We start from the raw sequence: 17700 nt of genomic DNA, 5'->3' as shown, positions 1-17700 counted from the left end.
TCCTTTTGCCAGTCTACTCATTCTTGAAGGCTTCCATTTTATCATTTAGATACTTAGTAGCTAGGATTACAGGCATGGAGTCACCAGCTCCTGACATCTCCTAATCTTTTTTTTTTTAATTGTGAAAATACTGTACAGAGGGGTTGCAATTACATGGGCAAGATAATGAGTACATTTCTTATCAAGCATTGTAGCCTCCTCCTTTGTTTGCCCTTCCCATCCCTTTCCATCCTCCTCCCGCTCCCCCAATCCTCCCCCCTCCTCCCCCACCAAAGTTGTAAAGTTCATTTTTGACAATCTCCTAATCTTTTAACTTAACTTTAAAAAGAAGATTTAATGGTGGGAACTGATTTGTCTTTTCAGTTTACTTCTTATCTTTAACTTCTGATTCTGGCCCCTTTGATATTTGCTAAAATTAATTTAATTTCCAAGCCAGAATAGTCATAGCTGGAGATCTGTAAAGTCAAGGCTCAGTGTCAGCCTGCCCAGAAAAGTCAGGGAGACTTAATCTCAATTACCCAAAAAATGCCAGCCATGCACAATAAAGCTAGAAAGCTGAGTAAGAGGGTGAGGTCTTGACTTTGAGCTCTGTCTCCTCATCTACCTATCCTCTCTCAAGAAAGCTGAATGATGGGTATAATCATGAGGCCAGTTGTGTCACATAAACTTAAAGCATACTTGATAATTTATTGACAGGATGCATCAAGATCCCACTCTTCTTCACATTCTTCTTTGAGCTTACATTTTACTTTTCTTGCAGGCTGGCATATTTTCATTACCCATAATAAAGAAGTTATGTGGAGTGGGGGGGGTGGGGAATGTGAGGAGGGAGATATATTTTTCTTTTTCCTTTTTCTTTTTTGGGTCCAGTCATAGGCCTGAACTCTGGGCCTGGGCACTGTCCCTCAGCTCTTCACCTCAAGGCTAGCACTCTACCACTTGAGCCAAGCGCCACTTCTAGCTTTTTTATTTTTCTTTTGCTTATGTGGTACTGAGGAATCTAACCCAGGGCCTCATGCATGCAAGGCAAGCGCTCTACCACTGAGCCACCTTCCTAGCCCATGGGAGATATATTTTCAAAACAGCAAATGGCGCTATCTAGTGGTTCAAAGCACCAATTAGCCAATATTAAATATCAGGAATTTATGCCTGCTAATGTTTAGCCATGTTCTGTGAATGTTCAACAGCTATTCAGATAAGTCTCCTTTCCTTATTTTTGCAAAAGATTACAGTCACTTTATGGAGTGGAGAAAGTAAGCTCAACCAGGCACCAGTACCTCAGGCCTGTAATCCTTGTTACTCAAGAGACTGAGATATGAGGCTTAAGGTTCAAAGCCAGTTGAGGGTAGGGGGGAACATACAAATCAGAGAAACTCTCATCTACAATTAACTAGCAAAAATGCTGGGACTGGAGGCATGATTCAAGTGGTGGAGCTCAAACCATGAGCAGAAAAACACCAAGCCTTTTGCTCAAGACCTTGAGGTCAAGTTCCAACACTGGCACAAATAAAAGTAAGAAAGAGTTGTATCATGTTTATCATGTAAACCTGGCTCACAGAAACAATCACCATGAACAGTTTTAATAGTTATGTAACAGTATCAACAGTTTTATGTAAATCTCAGTATCTTCATTTAATGTGCATTTATGTATTTATTAAAATAAGTGGATCCAGATTTTTTTCTCATGCCAGTTCTGGAGCTTGAATTCAGGTATTGGACATTGTCCTAAGATCTTTTTTCCTTAAAGTTAGCATCCTACCATTTCATCCACAGCTCTACTTCTGGCTTTTTGGTGGTTAATTGAAGATAAGAGTCACAGAATTTTCTGCCCCGGCTGGCTTGGAACCATGATCCTTTGAACTCAGCCTCTTGAGTAGCTAGGATTACAGGTATGAGCCACCAGTGCCTGGCTATACTTGCTACGTAAGACTGATTTTTTTTAAAATCACATAGGTAGAATGGATGTAGGTAGAGTAAGACTTCCTTATTCTTCCTTCATACTTGCATAAAATATCATCGAATGGATAAAACTACTCTTTCAACCAATCTATTACTTGTGATTGCAGTGTTTTAGTTTTTCACTGTTAAGGATAACAAAAGCTGTATTGATGACCACCAAGATCATATGGGTTTTTTTTTTAATTCTCCCAGCAACAATGTGTGACATGTAAATATTTCTCAAAAGGAAGCCTCCTTAAGTTTGGTGTTCATGGATTTTATTGGGAGCTAGTCAGATGGGCATGTGTAACTACCCTTAAGTGCTTGGTCTTCAACCACTCTGAGGTCAAACTGATACAGCATTGCTATATAAAACATAAAACCTACCTTTATCCATAGTCAAATTGATTTAGTATAGCCCAGGGAGATGGCTGGCCTAGGGCCAGTTGCCCAGTATACAGGCCTTTCTTTGGAATGTTCAAGGCTTGAGAAACCAGTCTTCAGAGCTAAACTTTTACTGATTTATGTTTATTATTTTATGTATATATATGTATATGTATGCATTATGTATTATGTATTTTGGTGCCATACTAGGGCTTGATCTCAGGACCTCTGGCTCTTGCTTAGCTTTTTTGCTTAAGACATAATACTTGACAAACACCTCTACTTCCAGATTTTTGATGGCTTATTGGAGATAAGTGTCTGGGGATTTTTCTACTAGACTGGCTTCAAACTACCATTTGTGATCCTCAGATCTCACCTTCCTGAGCAGCTACGATTACAGGTCTGAGCCACCAGTGCCCAGCTGTTACTTCCTACCAATTACAGATTTAGTACTTCTCTATCTTTCTCTTCTTATAGATAAGATTTATTAAGATATTTTTGGACTAGAGGCATGGTTCAAGTGGTAGAATATCTGCCTACCAAGCTCAAGGCCCTGAGTTCAAATCTTAGTGCTGACAAAAAAGATACCATATTCAGTTATAGAATTAGCCTCCCTTAACTTCTTGATAGCATCCAATCTAGAGCAAAGCCAAGCTTCATTAAACCCTGTCTAAAATAAGCACCTAATAAGAAAGCCCAATCCTCCTAACAAGTCTTACTGTGATGCCCTGAATTCTCCTTTGTTTCCAGAGTTGAGTAAGAAAGCTAGACTGTTGTAGTACAGGTCAGAATCCAGGCGATCTTTGGCTGGAAGACATTGACATTCAATAGGAGTTAATACTTTCAGAATAAGTCTTAATGGCCAGGCACTGGTGGCTCATTCCTGTAATTCTAGCTACTCAGAAGACTGAGATCTGAGGGTCACAAAGCCAGCCTGATCAGGAAAGACTGTGAGACTCTTATCTCCAATTAACTACCAGAAAACAGGAAGTGAAGCTATGGCTCAAAGTGGTAGAGTGCTACCCTTGAACAAAAAGGAGCTACAGGGATAGTGCCTGGGCTCTGAGTTCAAGCCCTATGATGTCCCTCCCCCCCAAAAAATCATCCCAATTAAAAGTGGGGTGGGGAAAATAGTCAAAAGAGGAAAAATTAAAATTTAATCACTAAAAAAGTTCTGCTTCAAATGCATGAAATAATGCCACTGAGTTGGTGGGATCCTCATTTCAAATCTGAGTTCAGTTGCTCCTGAGGCCTTTTCCCTGAAACTTTTCTTTCTTTTTGTTTTTTGTTATGAGGGGCCTGGGGGCTTGAACTCAGGGCCTAGATGCTGACTCTGAGGCCCCCACCTTTTTTTTTGAAAGATTATTATAAGTTTTATTGGAGGGGCCATATCTCCCTGGGAGAGAGAGCACATGGCGTCTGCCCCTATCCAATGGCAGGTAGGTCTGGGGGGAGAAAGTGAGGGCAGAAGTGAGCAAACTAGGTCTGGGCAGAAGAGGGAGTGGCCAACTGCATGGCGAAAACTCTAGGGCAGGGAGGAGCTCAGGTCTCAGTGTAGCTGAGGAACAAAAGTGGAGATAATACTAACAGGCCAGACATGCCATAAAAATTCTTTTTAGAGGAACTCAGAAATCTTCCGAAGTCAGTCTTTATCTTGTCTTCTGTCTGAATGTTTTCCTTATTCCAGGGATCGATCCATCTGGAACAGTGGAGATAATGAGGAGTGGATGCACTTGGTAACCTATGCACTACTTTGCCTGTACCGGCAGACTCCAGCTCATGGCCTGGGCCGCCAATGTGGCCAAGTCCTCCGCCCCCTCTGCTGGCCTGTGCTGCCTTGGCTGGGCACTACACCTTCTCTTCTGCTTCACCCAGGTGGCTGCCACCATCTTCTTGGGCTGGAACGTCCACCATATCCCCGGTGAGGACCAGCAGGCCTGGCACAGCCACCAGGACTTCTCCAGGCAGCATGAACAGCGGAGCCAGGGCTTGCAGGGTGCCCAGCAAAAGGTGCAGTCTCTGCAAGCCACATTTGGACCTTCCAGTCCATCTTGAGAAGCTCCCAGCATAAGCAGGACCTCACGGAGAAGGTGTCTAAGCAAGGAGAGAGTGAGATCAACTGCATCTGTGAAATCCTACAGAAGCTGCCAAACAAGGTCCTCTACCTCTCGGACAACATCCATGTGGTGAAGGATGCCCACGAGTGTGACTTCACGCCCCTGGAGAACACGGTGGAGGAGCCGCTGACAGAGCTCACCAAGTCCATCAACAACAACATCGCCATCTTCACCCAAGTCCAGAAGAGGAGCCAGGAGGAAATTAACATCAGGGTAAAGGTTGCCTCTTTGGAAGAATACAAGGAGTACAAACAGGAGCTGAAGGCCCTAAAGGAAGAGGTGGAGGAGATACAGACCTATGTAAAGTCTAGGAACATGGGAGGCCCTGAGGGACTAGCTGCAAACCAGAGTCAGACATCTACACAGAGGTGTGGGAACTGGTGAGACTCAAGCAGGAGCAGCAGGTGTTCCAGGAGGCGGCAGACACCTTCCTACAAGCCTTTTCGGAAAAACTCCTCCAATCCAAAGTAGTCCGCCTCCCACCTCCCACCTCCCCCAGTAGATCAGAAGGCTGGAAGAAGAGCTATGCCAGCTGAAGGCCGAGGCCCAGGGGCCCCAGGAAGATGTGATTTCTGAAGCTTCGATGCCTTAGATGCACTCCAGAAGAAAAATCAGGGACTGGACTCCAGGCTCCAGAGTGTAGAGGACGGAGTCCATTCAATTCAGGTGGTTCTCTGTGCTTCAGACCCAGAGCCTAGAATCACTCCTGTCTAAGAGCCTGGAGCATGAACAGCGCCAGGGAAGCCTGAAAGCCCGGGGTCCTTCCCCAGGGTGGACAAGGACACGCTGGCTGGCACGGTGAGGATCCTGGGGGAGGCCCAGCTGGCTCTCTATAGTGACATGGAGGGCCTGAAGAGAAGTGTGAGTGAACTACCCAGCACCATGGAGTCTCTTCAGAAGGTGCAGGAGCAGGTTCACACGCTGCTCAGCTAGGACCAGGCGCAGGCGGCCTGGTCTGCCTCCTGGTCAACCTTGCTTCTCTAGACAACCTAAAATCCTCAGTGAATCAAGTGGGATTGGGCTTGAAGACGCTCAGAACTGCCGTGGACAGTTTGGTCACTTACTTGGTCGGAATTGAAACCATCGAGAATCAGCCAAGGGTTTGTAAGATGACCTGAGGAATGATCTAGATACATTGGCTCTAACCTTAGCTGTAATTATTCCCGCTGCCCACGTGGTCCTCCTGTGGCGCTGCTGAGTCGCCGACGGGGAAGGCGGGCGGGGAAGAAGAGGTGGGCGGGGCACAGGAGAGGGATGCTCTAGCCCACCTCTCCTCTGTGGTAGAGGCTCGCAGCTATCTGGCTTCCTGCGCTGCCATGTTGGAAGCTCCGGGCCCAAGCGATGGCTTGGACCATGGGAGCGCGGGCGCCAGTGGGGCCAGCTACTCCGGACAGATGCTGCAGGTGCGGCCCGGGCTGTATCTGGGTGGAGCGGCGGCCGTTGCGGAGCCAGCTCGCCTGAGGGAGGCCGGCATCACCGCCTTGCTGACGGTGGACTCGGAGCCCCGTTTCCCTGCGGGGGCCGGGTTCGAGGGTCTCCGCAGCCTCTTCGTACCGGCGCTGGACCAACCCGAGACCGACCTGCTCAGCCACCTGGACCGGTGCGTGGCCTTCATCGGCCAGGCCCTTGCCGAGGGCCGTGGAGTGTTGGTGCACTGGTGAGTGTTCACCCTGTCTCCCTCCGGCCTGCCCCAGGCCACCCCCAGCGGCCGAGGCCTCAGGGAGAGGACGAGGGGCAGGCATAGCTGCAGACCCTTTTGTGCCTCAGAGAGGAGGGGTCCGGAGGCACAACCCTGAGTCATGCGTTGTCCCTGTAGCAACAGATTAGGGAAAAAAATGTTATTTAAAAAAATACAGCCGGGCGCTGGTGCCTCACGCCTAAAATCCTAGCTACTCAAGAGGCCGAGATCCGAGGATCACGGTTCAGACTGCCTGGGCCGGAAAGTCGGTGGGACTCTTATCTCCGGTACACCACTCACAAAACCGGAAGTGGCGCTGTGGCTCAAGCGCTAGCCTTGAGCTGAAGAGCTGAGGGACAGTGCCCAGGCCCAGAGTTCAGAAAGTCCCACAACTGACCAAAAATTAAAAAAAAAAAATACACACTTGCAGTCCTAGCTACCCTGGAGGCTGAGATCTTAAGGATCACAGATGGAAGTCAGCAGGCAGAAAAGTTCAAGAGATTCCTATCTCCAATTAACCACTGGGGGAAAAAAGTTTAACCCCCATGACTGTCACACACACACACTGGAGATAGAGTTCACCAATTCCCAGGACCGACACACACTGTCAGGCACCCGCACCAAAGTCTCTGCATTCTAAAGGGTTTATAGAGACACTCCTATGATTATAGAGCTGATCAGATGTTGGGTCTGCTGGAGCCATTACCAAAAGTGACTTTTTTTTTTTACAGTGACTTTTAAAAAATGAATTTTATTGTTATAAAGGTGAAAGACAGGTAAATGAATAAACATAAAGAAGAAAAAAACAGCAACAAAGAAAAATACCTTGTTTCCATTTCTTGGAGTTCATTTCAATACATATTATTTTATATGATCAGATGCACATAGATATTGTGCCTTTTTGTTCCTCTCTTAAGAATATCCTCCTTTAGTCTCATCGTGTGTGAATATACAGTGATTATTTTGAGCAGGTTATACGTTCACATTATTCAGAATTGAAAAGAAATAAAATAGTTTTTGTGTACATTGGTAGTATTTCAGATGCAGTGGATTTATTGGAATAGAATGTAGAAATGCAGTAGACCTGAACTTTACCATAAATCAGGGGCTGGAGTTTGTTTTTTTTTTTTTTTTAATTATTGCTATTTGCCATTTTATTTTGAAGGTCTGTTTTTCAGTCATGCAGGAGTCAGTCGAAGTGTAGCTGTAGTGACTGCTTTTATGATGAAGACTGACCAACTTAGCTTTGAAAAAGCCTATGAAAACCTCCAAACTATCAAACCAGAAGCTAGGTGAGTATTTTGTTCTAGTAATAATCTTACCTTTTTTTTTTCTTTTTGTCAGTCATGGGTTTGGGCCTGGGTGCTGTCCCTGAGCTCTTCAGCTCAAGGCAAGTGCTCTACCACTTGAACCACAGTGCCACTTCCGGCTTTCTGGTGGTTAATTGGAGCTAAGAGCCTAATGGACTTTCCTGCCTGGCCTGTCTTTGAACCGTGATCCTCAGATCTCAGCTTCCTAAGTAGCTAGGATAACAGGCATGAGTCACTGGCTCCAAGCATGTAATGTGGTTCTATTTAAGAAATTTAGCTGAGTGTGGATGGCTTACACTAGTAATCTTAGCTCAGAAGGCTGAGATCTGAGGATGGTGATTTGAAGCCAGCCCTGGCAGGAAGATCCATGAGACTCTACCTGCAATTAGCCATCAAAAAGCCATAAGTGGAGCTATGGTTCAAGTGATAGAGTACTAGACTTGAGCAAAAATGCTCTGGAACAGCACTCAGGCCCTGAGTAAACCCCAAACGGGCACCAAAAAAAAAGAGAAACTTGACCTTTATATTTGTTGGTTATTACAGGATGAATGAGGGGTTTGAGCAGCAGCTGAAGTTATATCATGTGATGGGAAATGAGGTGGATACTTCTAGTGCTATTTATAAGCAATATCGTTTGCAAAAGGTTACAGAGAAGTATCCAGGTAAGTAATAATAATTGTTGGTTTATATTGGGCTCTTTTTTTTTGTTGTTAACTAATTTTTTTTTTGGTTAACTAATTTTTTAACCTTCAACTGGTTTTAAATTTAACATATTCAGCCGGGCGCTGGTGGCTCACGCCTGTAATCCTAGCTACTCAGGAGGCTGAGATCTGAGGATCGCGGTTCAAAGCCAGCCCGGGCAGGAGAGACCTTGAGACTCTGATCTCCAATAAACCACCAGAAAACCGGAAGTGGCGCTGTAGCTCAGGTGGTAGAGCGCTCGCCTTGAGCTGAAGAGCTGAGGGACAGCGCCCAGGCCCAGAGTTCAAGCCCCACGGCCGACAAAAAAAAAAAAAAATTAACATATTCACTATGTATCCAGTGCTTCTTGACCACAGTCATCCTTTCCATCATGTTCCCCATTCCCTAGAACAGACCCTTTTTAGATATAATTTATGGGGACATTAACTATGTCATCTCACTTTTCTAGCAATCCTGTGAGATACATCTGTTGTTGGTTTTCTTTCTTTCTTTCTTTTTTTTGTTTGTTTTTTAACTGGTTTAGGCAGAAATAACTTATTCAGTGTCATATGCATTATAAAGGGCAAGGCTGGGATTTGAAATTAGGCAGTCTGGCCTAGAACTCAAGATTTACTGTTTTCCTACCTCATCCTCATTTTCTGATACAGGCTTTTTTTATTTATTTTTATGTTTTTGCTTACGTCTTGAGTTTAGCACTTGTTGCCTCAGTTTGGCATTTGAATTTTGTCTGAAAATGCAGAATGCTGATTTTGGCAAATGGACATTTTAATTATGTCTTGTAGAATTGCAGAATTTACCTCAAGAACTCTTTGCTGTTGACCCAACCACCATTTCACAAGGATTAAAAGATGAAATTCTCTATAAATGTAGAAAGTGCAGGTAAAATATTTATTCTTTCCTTTGGAGAATTTGTTTCAGCAGCTGAAAAATATGTTTTCTTTTTTGTTTTTGTAGGAAGAGTTAAATTGAATACTATAGAAATTTCAAAATGAAATTTATTGTTGAGAAGAATTCAGATTCTTAAAAGTAAAAGAAGTTAGGCACTGGTGACTCACACCTGCAATCCTAGATACTCAGGAGGTTGAGATCTGAGGATTGTGATTTGAATCCAGCCAGGCAGGAAAGTTTGTGAGACTTTTAACTCCAATTAAACACCAGAAAGCCAGACGTGGAGCTGTGGCTCAAAGTGATAAGAGTGCTAGCCTTGAGTGAAAAAGCTCAGGGACAGTTGCCCAGGCTCTTTAAAGCCTCATGACTACCAAAAAAAGTAAAAGTAGCTGGGCATGGGTGGCTCATGCCTATAATCTGACCTGAAGAGGCTGATATCTGAGGATTGCAATTCTGAAGCCAGCTTGGGCAGGAAAATCCATGAGATTTATCTCTAATTAACCATCAAAATTAGTAGAGTTGTGACTCAAGTGGTAGAGTGCTAGCTTTGAGTGGAAAAAGCTCAGAGACAGTGCCCAAGACCATCAAAACAAACAAAACAAACACAGAAACACACAAAACAACAACAAAAAAAGTAATCATCATCAGATTATATTGATATTGAAAATTTAGTTAGCATAATCATACTATTGTTTTTTAAGAAATAATGCAGATTTCATGCTGCTTCTTTTTTTTTTTAGATTTCATGCTTTAAAAAAAATCTTTTTAGAAGTTATAAATGTTTTTATATGTTTGGGGGTTGTAGGCGATCTTTATTCCGAAGTTCAAGTATTTTGGATCATAATGAAGGAAGTGGACCTATAGCCTTTGCCCACAAGAGAACACCGTCTTTCATGCTTACCACAGGGACTCAGTCTCAGTGTACATCTTATTTCATTGAACCTGTACAGTGGATGGAATCTACTTTGTTGGGAGTGATAGATGGACAGGTAAGAACATTTTATTTTCTAGAATTACATTGTATCATGTATATTTAGTTTTTTTGCATTTTGCAAATTTTTTCAATAGTAGTTTACTGCATTTTAACTCCTTTCTTTCTGAAGATTATACTTTTCTACTACAGGTAAGGCTGCAACAAATGAATTTTTTTTTCTTTTTTTTGAGTCCGGTCATGGGGCCTGAACTCTGGGCCTGGGCACTGTCCCTCAGCTCTTCAGCTCAAGGCTAACACTCTACCACTTGAGCCACAGCACCACTTCTGGCTTTTTTGTTTTTGCTTATGTGGTGCTGAGGAATCAAACCCAGGGCCTCATGCATGCAAGGCAAGCACTCTACCACTGAGGCACCTTCCCAGCCCCCCATTTTTTTCTTTTAGTTTTGGATGTTGGGGATGGAGCATGTAGTCTACCACTGCTGCCCCATCCCCAAATAAAGTTTTTTTTTTTGCCTGTTTTGGGGCTTGAACTCAGGGCCTGGGTGCTTTCCTTGAGCTTTTCTGTGCTCGAGGGTAGTGCCCTAGCCCTTGAGACACAGTGGCACTTCCACTTTTTCTGATTATTGGAGATAAGAGTCTCATAGACTCTCCTGCATGGGCTGGCTTCAAACTGAAATCCTCAGATCTCAACCTCTTGAGTAACTAGCATTATAGGCATGAGCCACTGGCACCCAGCTAAAAGTATTTTTTTAAGACCAGCTGATTCACTAGGCACTGGTGACTCATGCCTGTAATATTTAGGAGTATGAGACCCGAAGATGGAGATTTGAAGCCAGTCTGGACAAAAAACTCCTTGAGATTCTTACCTCCAGTTAACCAGCAAAAGGCTGACAGTGCAGTTGTTTGCTAGGTTAATGCCACACCTCCAGCCTTGTTTTGTTATTCTTTGAGAAATGTTTCCTTATGTAATTTAGGTTAGCCTCAAACTTGTGATTCCCCTGCCTTATCCTTCCGTGATAAGGTCTTTATCACCACCCTTGGCTCAGTCTTACAAATTTGAGAAGTGGTATGGTTAACTGAAAAGTTTATAGTAGATATCTTACGAAACTTTTACTGCATTATCTCATTAGAAGAATAAAATAGTTATATAAAATAGGGACAGCAAATAATATTTGTAATTTATACATGGGGAGTCTTAGTTGATGTGTTTATTCAGAAGGTGTTACTATATATTCCAATCCACATGGCCAGATGAAGTTGCTTTTTTTTGGGGGGGGGGCGGTCTGTTCATGGGGCCTGAACTCTGGGCCTGGGCGCTGTCCCTCAGCTCTTCAGCTCAAGGCTAGCGCTGTACCACTTGAGCCACAGCGCCACTTCCGGCTTTTTTCTTTTTGCTTATGTGATGCTGAGGAATGGAACCCAGGACCTCATGCATGCAAGGCAAGTGCTCTACCACTGAGACACCTTCTCAGCCCTGAAGCTGCTTTTTAAAACAGCTTTATTAAATATAACTCAGTTGGGCATGATAGTACATGCCTATAATCCTAGCAATAGTAGGCGGAGGCTGAGGCAAGAGAATCACCAGTTTGACGCTATACTGGGCTACATAGTGTGAGGCTATCCTCTTCCCTCTTCCCCAGCCAAAAAAATTTTTTTTTGTGTGTTGCTTTTGTATCCATTGCCCAGTTTTCTATGTTTTTTTCCTCTTACTAATTTGCACAAGCTCTCCACATATTGTAGATTTTAATCCTTCATCTAATATACTTTAGATTTTTAATCCAGTTTCAAATTATTGGTATATTTTGTCATAACAAATTTAAGACATGTAATCAAATGTGTTTGTTTCTGTGTGATAGGGCCTTATAGCTCAGGCTAGTTTTGAACTCATTATATAGTTGAGGATAGCCTTAAATTCACAATCTTACTGCCTCAGCCTCGCAAGTAGTACTAGTATTAAAGATTTGAACTACCATATCTGCCCTCATTTTCTGTAGCTCAAGATTTAGTAAAAATTCCCTATTTCATACCATGTAAAAGTACTAATCATAAAAATAATGCTATAGCTACATTAGAGAAAATATAGTTGACCTAATTTTTTTAGATTTACCTGTTTTTTTTTTTAATACTGGTTTGTATGCTGTCACTATCAACTAGTAATAGGATATAAGAATTCTAACTTTTTTTTATACTTCAGTCAAAATGATTTGATTTGAGATCATATGTCATGTCCATAAAGATTTCTTTTTGTTTTGTTTTTTTTTTGGGGGGGGGAAGGGATTTGTTCTTTTGTGCAGGTCCTGGGGCTTGAACTCAGGGACTGGGCACTGTTCCTAAGTTTCTTTTTTTTTGGTCCAGTTGTGGGGCCGAACTCTGCACCTGGGCGCTGTCCCTCAGCTCTTCAGCTCAAGGCTAGCGCCCTACCACTTAAGCCACAGCGCCTTCCAGCTTTTTTCTTTTTGCTTATGTGGTGCTGAGGAATCGAACCCAGGGCCTCAGGCATGCAAGGCAAGTGCTCTACCACTGAGTTTCTTTTACTCAAGGCTAGCGGCTCTACCACTTGAGCTACAACTCCACTTGGGTCTTTTTTAGTGACTCTACCACTTGAGCTATAACTCCACTTGGGGCTTTTTCGTGGTTCCTTGGATTTAAGAGCTCATAGATGTTCCTGCCCAGGCTGGCTTTGAATTGTCATCCTTAGATGTCAGCCTCCTAAATATCTAGGATTACAAGCATGAGCCACCAGCTCCTGGCTCCCACAGATTTCTTTAACTGACTCTTAAGCTTCAGCTTTTTCCCTTAACAATCTGGGATTTATTTGTTCCTCCTGAGTACAAAAATCTCTCTTGTGTAGTAATTATAGTTTATATTTCAGCAAATTTGCAGTGCATTCTGTCTCACTGCTTAGATTGAAGATAGGAGCCATGTAGCCTATTTTTCAATCACTGGTTTTGTTTTTTGTTTTGTTTTGTCAGTCGTGGGGCTTGAACTCTGGGCTTGGGCACTATCCCTGCGCTCTCCAGCTCAAGGTGAGCGCTCTACCGCTTGAGCCACAGCACCACTTCCCATGTAGCCTATTTTTATATCTTGCATCATTAAAAATAGTTGTATATTTTGTATGAAACTGAATGGCTGATCTAACACATTTGCTTTATTTCAGCTACTTTGCCCAAAATGCAGTGCCAAGTTGGGTTCCTTCAACTGGTATGGTGAACAGTGCTCATGTGGCAGATGGATAACTCCTGCGTTCCAAATACACAAGAACAGAGTGGACGAAATGAAAACGCTGCCAGTTTTGGGATCACAAACAAGAAAAGTTTGAGCTGTGTCATTTTGGTGACTTGGAAAGAAACTTGTTGGTTTGTTTATTATTCATGGCAGATAATCTATTTTTTAGGCCAACATTACATTTGGAATGTGAGAAGACAAAATCCCTTGATGTGGAATGGAAACTATGCTTTTTTTTTTAGCTTATTACAATGTTGGTGGACTATTTCACATGGAAAACAAAGCTTTTGGTTAATGTTATGTTTGATTTGATATTAAAATCTTTTATAATCCAGATACTTTCTGTGCCTAATGTATTTTAATTAAAAAACATTTTTTTTGTGTGCAATGTTGCAAGAGATTGAGCCCCATGGCTGTGAGCATGCTAGGCAAGTGTTTTACCACTGAACTACCTCATCTACCTCTCTCCTCTCTCTCTCTTCTTTTTTTTTTTTTGTCGGCCGTGGGGCTTGAACTCTGGGCCTGGGCGCTGTCCCTCAGCTCTTCAGCTCAAGGTGAGCGCTCTACCACTTGAGCTACAGCGCCACTTCCGGTTTTCTGGTGGTTTATTGGAGATGGGAGTCTCATGGTCTCTCCTGCCTGGGCTGGCTTTGAACCGCGATCCTCAGATCTCAGCCTCCTGAGTAGCTAGGATTACAGGCGTGAGCCACCAGCACCCGGCTTCTCTCTCTCTTCTTGCTCTCTGTCTTTCTGTGTGTGTGTGTACCGGCTTCTCTCTCTCTTCTTGCTCTCTGTCTTTCTGTGTGTGTGTGTACCGGCTTCTCTCTCTCTTCTTGCTCTCTGTCTTTCTGTGTGTGTGTGTACATATATGTATCTTAATTAATTTTTTTTGGTACCAGTCCTGAGGTTTGAATTCCAGGGCTTGGTTGTTGTTCCAGAGTTTTTTTCCTCAAAGCTAGCACTCTACCACTTGAGCTACAATACTGCTTGTAGCTTTTTGGTGGATAATTGGAGATAAGAGTCTCATGGGGGGCTGGGAAGGTGGCTCAGTGGTAGAGTGCTTGCCTTGCATGCCTGAGACCCTGGGTTCGATTCCTCAGCACCACATAAGCCAAAAGAAAAAAGCCAGAAGTGGCGCTGTGGCTCAAGTGGTAGAGTGCTACCCTTGAGCTGAAGAGCTGAGGGATAGTGCCCAGGCCCAGAGTTCAGGCCCCACGACCAGACCCCCCCAAAAAAAGAGTCTCATGGGCTTTTTTGGCTGGCTTTGAACCATAATCCTCAGATCTGAGCCTTCTGAGTAGCTTGAATTACAAGTAAGAGCCATTGGCACCTGGCTAGTTGGCTATATTTTGAAAATTGTTTCTCTTTTTAAAAAAATATTCCTGTACTAGGGTTTGAATTAGGGCTGGTGTTCTACCATAAGCCATACCTCCTGCCCTCTTTTCAAGGACAATACTAAACCTACATATATCTGGATTTTTCTTTGCAGGGTGAAGGAAAAACTATTAATAAAATACTGGTTAACATGTGGTTTTCCAGTTACTGTTGGAATCCCAGTTTTATTTATATATTTGGAAAAATGTTTGAGGTAGGTGTTTATAATGTTGGAAAGGGTAATATGTCCGGATTATGTATGTTTTATCTCTAGAAATTAAGATTTAGTTATTGTCAGAATTTGACCTGGTATTTGAACATTTACATGAAACCAGAATTAGCTAATAAAGATGGTATCTGTCATTAAGATATTTTGCTTTTTTTTTCTTTAAACAGGCTTGATTCACTTTATTATTTTTGTATAAAATTCTGTGTTGTAGCCACAGCTGGAGCCTGGGTCCTCTGCATGGAGACTGGTGAAGTGTGGGTTTTCACAAGATAATCAGTGAATTCCTGATTTAAGGAGATTTGGTGAATACGGTCTCTTTCCAGAGGTCAGGAGTAGGTAACTGTAGGTCTTAGAGATGGCAGCAAAGGTGGCTTTGGTGAAGTTCCCCAAAGTAGCAGTACAGCTCCTGGCTGAGATGTAGCAGTCATTAATTCCAACCATCAGCAGCAGCTTCTTGGGGACAGGAGCTGACATAATTCCAGTGCCTCTGGTGGCAGGAATGAGGCACACCAGCACAGAACCTCAGCGGTCACCTTGCATGGGATTGTGTGAAGCTTGCCCATCTTGTTCCCCCAGTAACCTGGCTGCACAGGGATGATGGAGAGCTTGGCCAAGATGATGGCACCCCGGATGGCAGTGGCAACCTCCTTGGCCCACTTAACCCCCAGACCAACATGGCCGTTGTAGTGGCCAATGGCTACAAATGTCTTGAACCTGGTATGCTGGCCAGCTCTAGTCTGCTTCTGCACGGGCATAATCTTCAACACTTCATCCTTCAGTGACGCCCCCAAGAAGAAGTCAATCTCAGACTCCTTGATGGGCAGGGAGAAAAGACAGATCTCCAGAGATTTGATCTTCATGTCCTTAAACTAGGCAGCCCAATTTGGTGAAGGGGATCCATTCCTTGTCTTTGGCCTTGCCTCCACAAGCCCCCTGGCCGCCACCCCGGCCTATACCACGGCTGCGACTGGACCTCGACCTCGGAGGCTGCTACTAAAGCCTCCACGGAAGCTGCCACGGCCTCCCAAGCCCAGGCCCCTGGCACCTCGGGGGGGCCCCCCTGCTGCACCGGCTTCATCCGCCATTTGGTGTTTTCCCGGAGAAGGAGAAGAAGAAGCTGTCCCTGAGCTTCTTTTGTTTAAGGCTAGCACTCTACCACTTGAGCCACAGCACCACTTCCTGGTTTTTCTTTTTATATAGTACTGAGGAATTAAACCCAGAGCTTCATGAATGCTAGGAAAGCACTCTACCACTAAGCTACATTCCCAGCCCACATTTTTATATTTCTCTATGCAAAATACCAGGATGGGGGTAATTTTAAAATAACAATAAAATGTGACTACTGGTCATCTCTGCCTATTTAAAATTTTTGATCTGTATGGGAGTATTAGGATTCTTGAGAAAACTTAGCCTTTGGAAACATATATTTTTCTTATGAGAACAAGTTCCTTTCATCTTAGCTTTCACAAAATGTCTGCTGTTTTTCTTCATTCTGTTATTCTCTAACATCATTAGAGAAATGTAAAAATGCCAAAATGGTGTTGTTTTAAAGAAATATAGCTGTTAAAAGATGGGTACTCATATAGTGTTCACCCAACATTACTTTTTATTTTACATAAAACTAAAAAAAAAATCCAAAAAGAAATGTACTCACTACCTGACTTATGAAATAGTAACTCCTCTGTATACCTTAATACTAAAACTAAAATCCATAATAGTGCTAAATCTATGTATATACAAATATTCAAATGTAAAAATAAAAATGGACTAGAATGATTTATAGAATTCAAGTAGGAAGTTGCTCATATGGAAGAAGGGAAATGTAGGAGGAAGAAAAGAGGTCAACTTTATCTAATTTTTTTCTTTTTTTGGTTGGGGAGCTTGAACTCTGGGCCTGGGCTCCCTCAGCTCTTTAGCTGAAGCTCTACCACTTGAGCCACAGCACCACTTCTGGTTTTCTGAGTGGTTTATTGGAAATAAGAGTTTCATGGATTTTCCTGCCTAGGCTGGCTTTGAACCTTGATCCTCAGATCTCGGCCTCCTGAGTAGCTACGATTACAGGCCTGAGCCACTGATGCCCAATTATCTGTAATTTTTCTATACTAAAAAAATTGGAGATGAGGGCTGGAAAGATGGCTCAGTGGTAGAGTGCTTGCCCTGCATGCATGAGGCCCTGGGTTCGATTGCTTAGCACCACATAAGCAGAAAAAGCCAGAAGTGGTGCTGTGGCTCAAGTGGTAGAGCGCTAGCTTTGAGCTGAAGAGCACAGGGACAGCGCCCAGGCCCAGAGTCCAGGTCCCATGAAAAAAAAAAAAAAAAATGGAGATGAAATGAAAAAGCTAGTTGTTCATGATGATGGACATCCAAAAGTTCCATATTGTATTTGATTTAAAAATGTTAAAACCAAACCAATAACCTTGAAAATTTGTTGTCATTCAATCATGATTTTTAAATCATATTTTTGTTATCTTTAAGAAGTTGTACAAATAAGTTAGCATTCAGCATATCTGTTTATGAATACAATGCATCTTGATACCTCCCAACCCCTCCAGTTTTCTTAATTTCATAGGATATAAATAGAATATTATGACTGCATTTTCCAATCATGATTTTCTTCAAAAGATTTGCTGATTTCATCTTAGTTTTTATGTTTAAATTTTGAATTTGAGGGTGGGCCAGAATGAAAGTGTTTTTATCTATTTAAATAAAAACTTGCTGGTTATTCTGATGACAGAAGGAATCACATGTAATGAATATTTACCTGGCTTTGGTCTCCACTTCTCTCTCTCTCTTTTATTTATTTAAATAAAAACTTGCTGATTATTCTGATGACAGAAGGAATCACATGTAATGAATATCCACCCCCCTCTCTCCCTCCCTCTCCCTCTCCCCCTCTCCCTCCCTCTCTCTCTCTCCCCCTC

At 43.0% G+C, this 17700-nt stretch overlaps 1 protein-coding gene and 2 pseudogenes across 1 annotated transcript; 2 read left to right on the top strand and 1 right to left on the bottom strand.

Annotated features, from left to right (window-relative positions):
* The first annotated feature begins 4065 nt into the window (after positions 1-4065).
* Positions 4066-5637, top strand: LOC105996405 (annotated as a pseudogene).
* Positions 5638-5734: 97 nt separating this feature from the next.
* On the top strand, positions 5735-13510 carry Dusp12 (dual specificity phosphatase 12). Its single transcript, XM_013030525.1, has 6 exons — positions 5735-6096; positions 7296-7409; positions 7971-8089; positions 8912-9008; positions 9823-10006; positions 13109-13510. The coding sequence occupies exons 1-6, from the start codon at positions 5756-5758 to the stop codon at positions 13268-13270; spliced, it is 1017 nt and encodes a 338-aa protein (XP_012885979.1). The 5' UTR covers positions 5735-5755; the 3' UTR covers positions 13271-13510.
* A 1451-nt stretch (positions 13511-14961) lies between these two features.
* On the bottom strand, positions 14962-15864 carry LOC105996404 (annotated as a pseudogene).
* Between the last annotated feature and the right edge of the window lie 1836 nt (positions 15865-17700).

The sequence above is a fragment of the Dipodomys ordii genome, unplaced genomic scaffold, assembly GCF_000151885.1.
Source record: "Dipodomys ordii isolate 6190 unplaced genomic scaffold, Dord_2.0 Scaffold131, whole genome shotgun sequence".
Classification (NCBI taxonomy): domain Eukaryota; kingdom Metazoa; phylum Chordata; class Mammalia; order Rodentia; family Heteromyidae; genus Dipodomys; species Dipodomys ordii.
The sequence above is the reverse complement of the archived record's forward strand: the minus strand, read 5'-3'. Positions and strand labels throughout refer to the sequence as shown.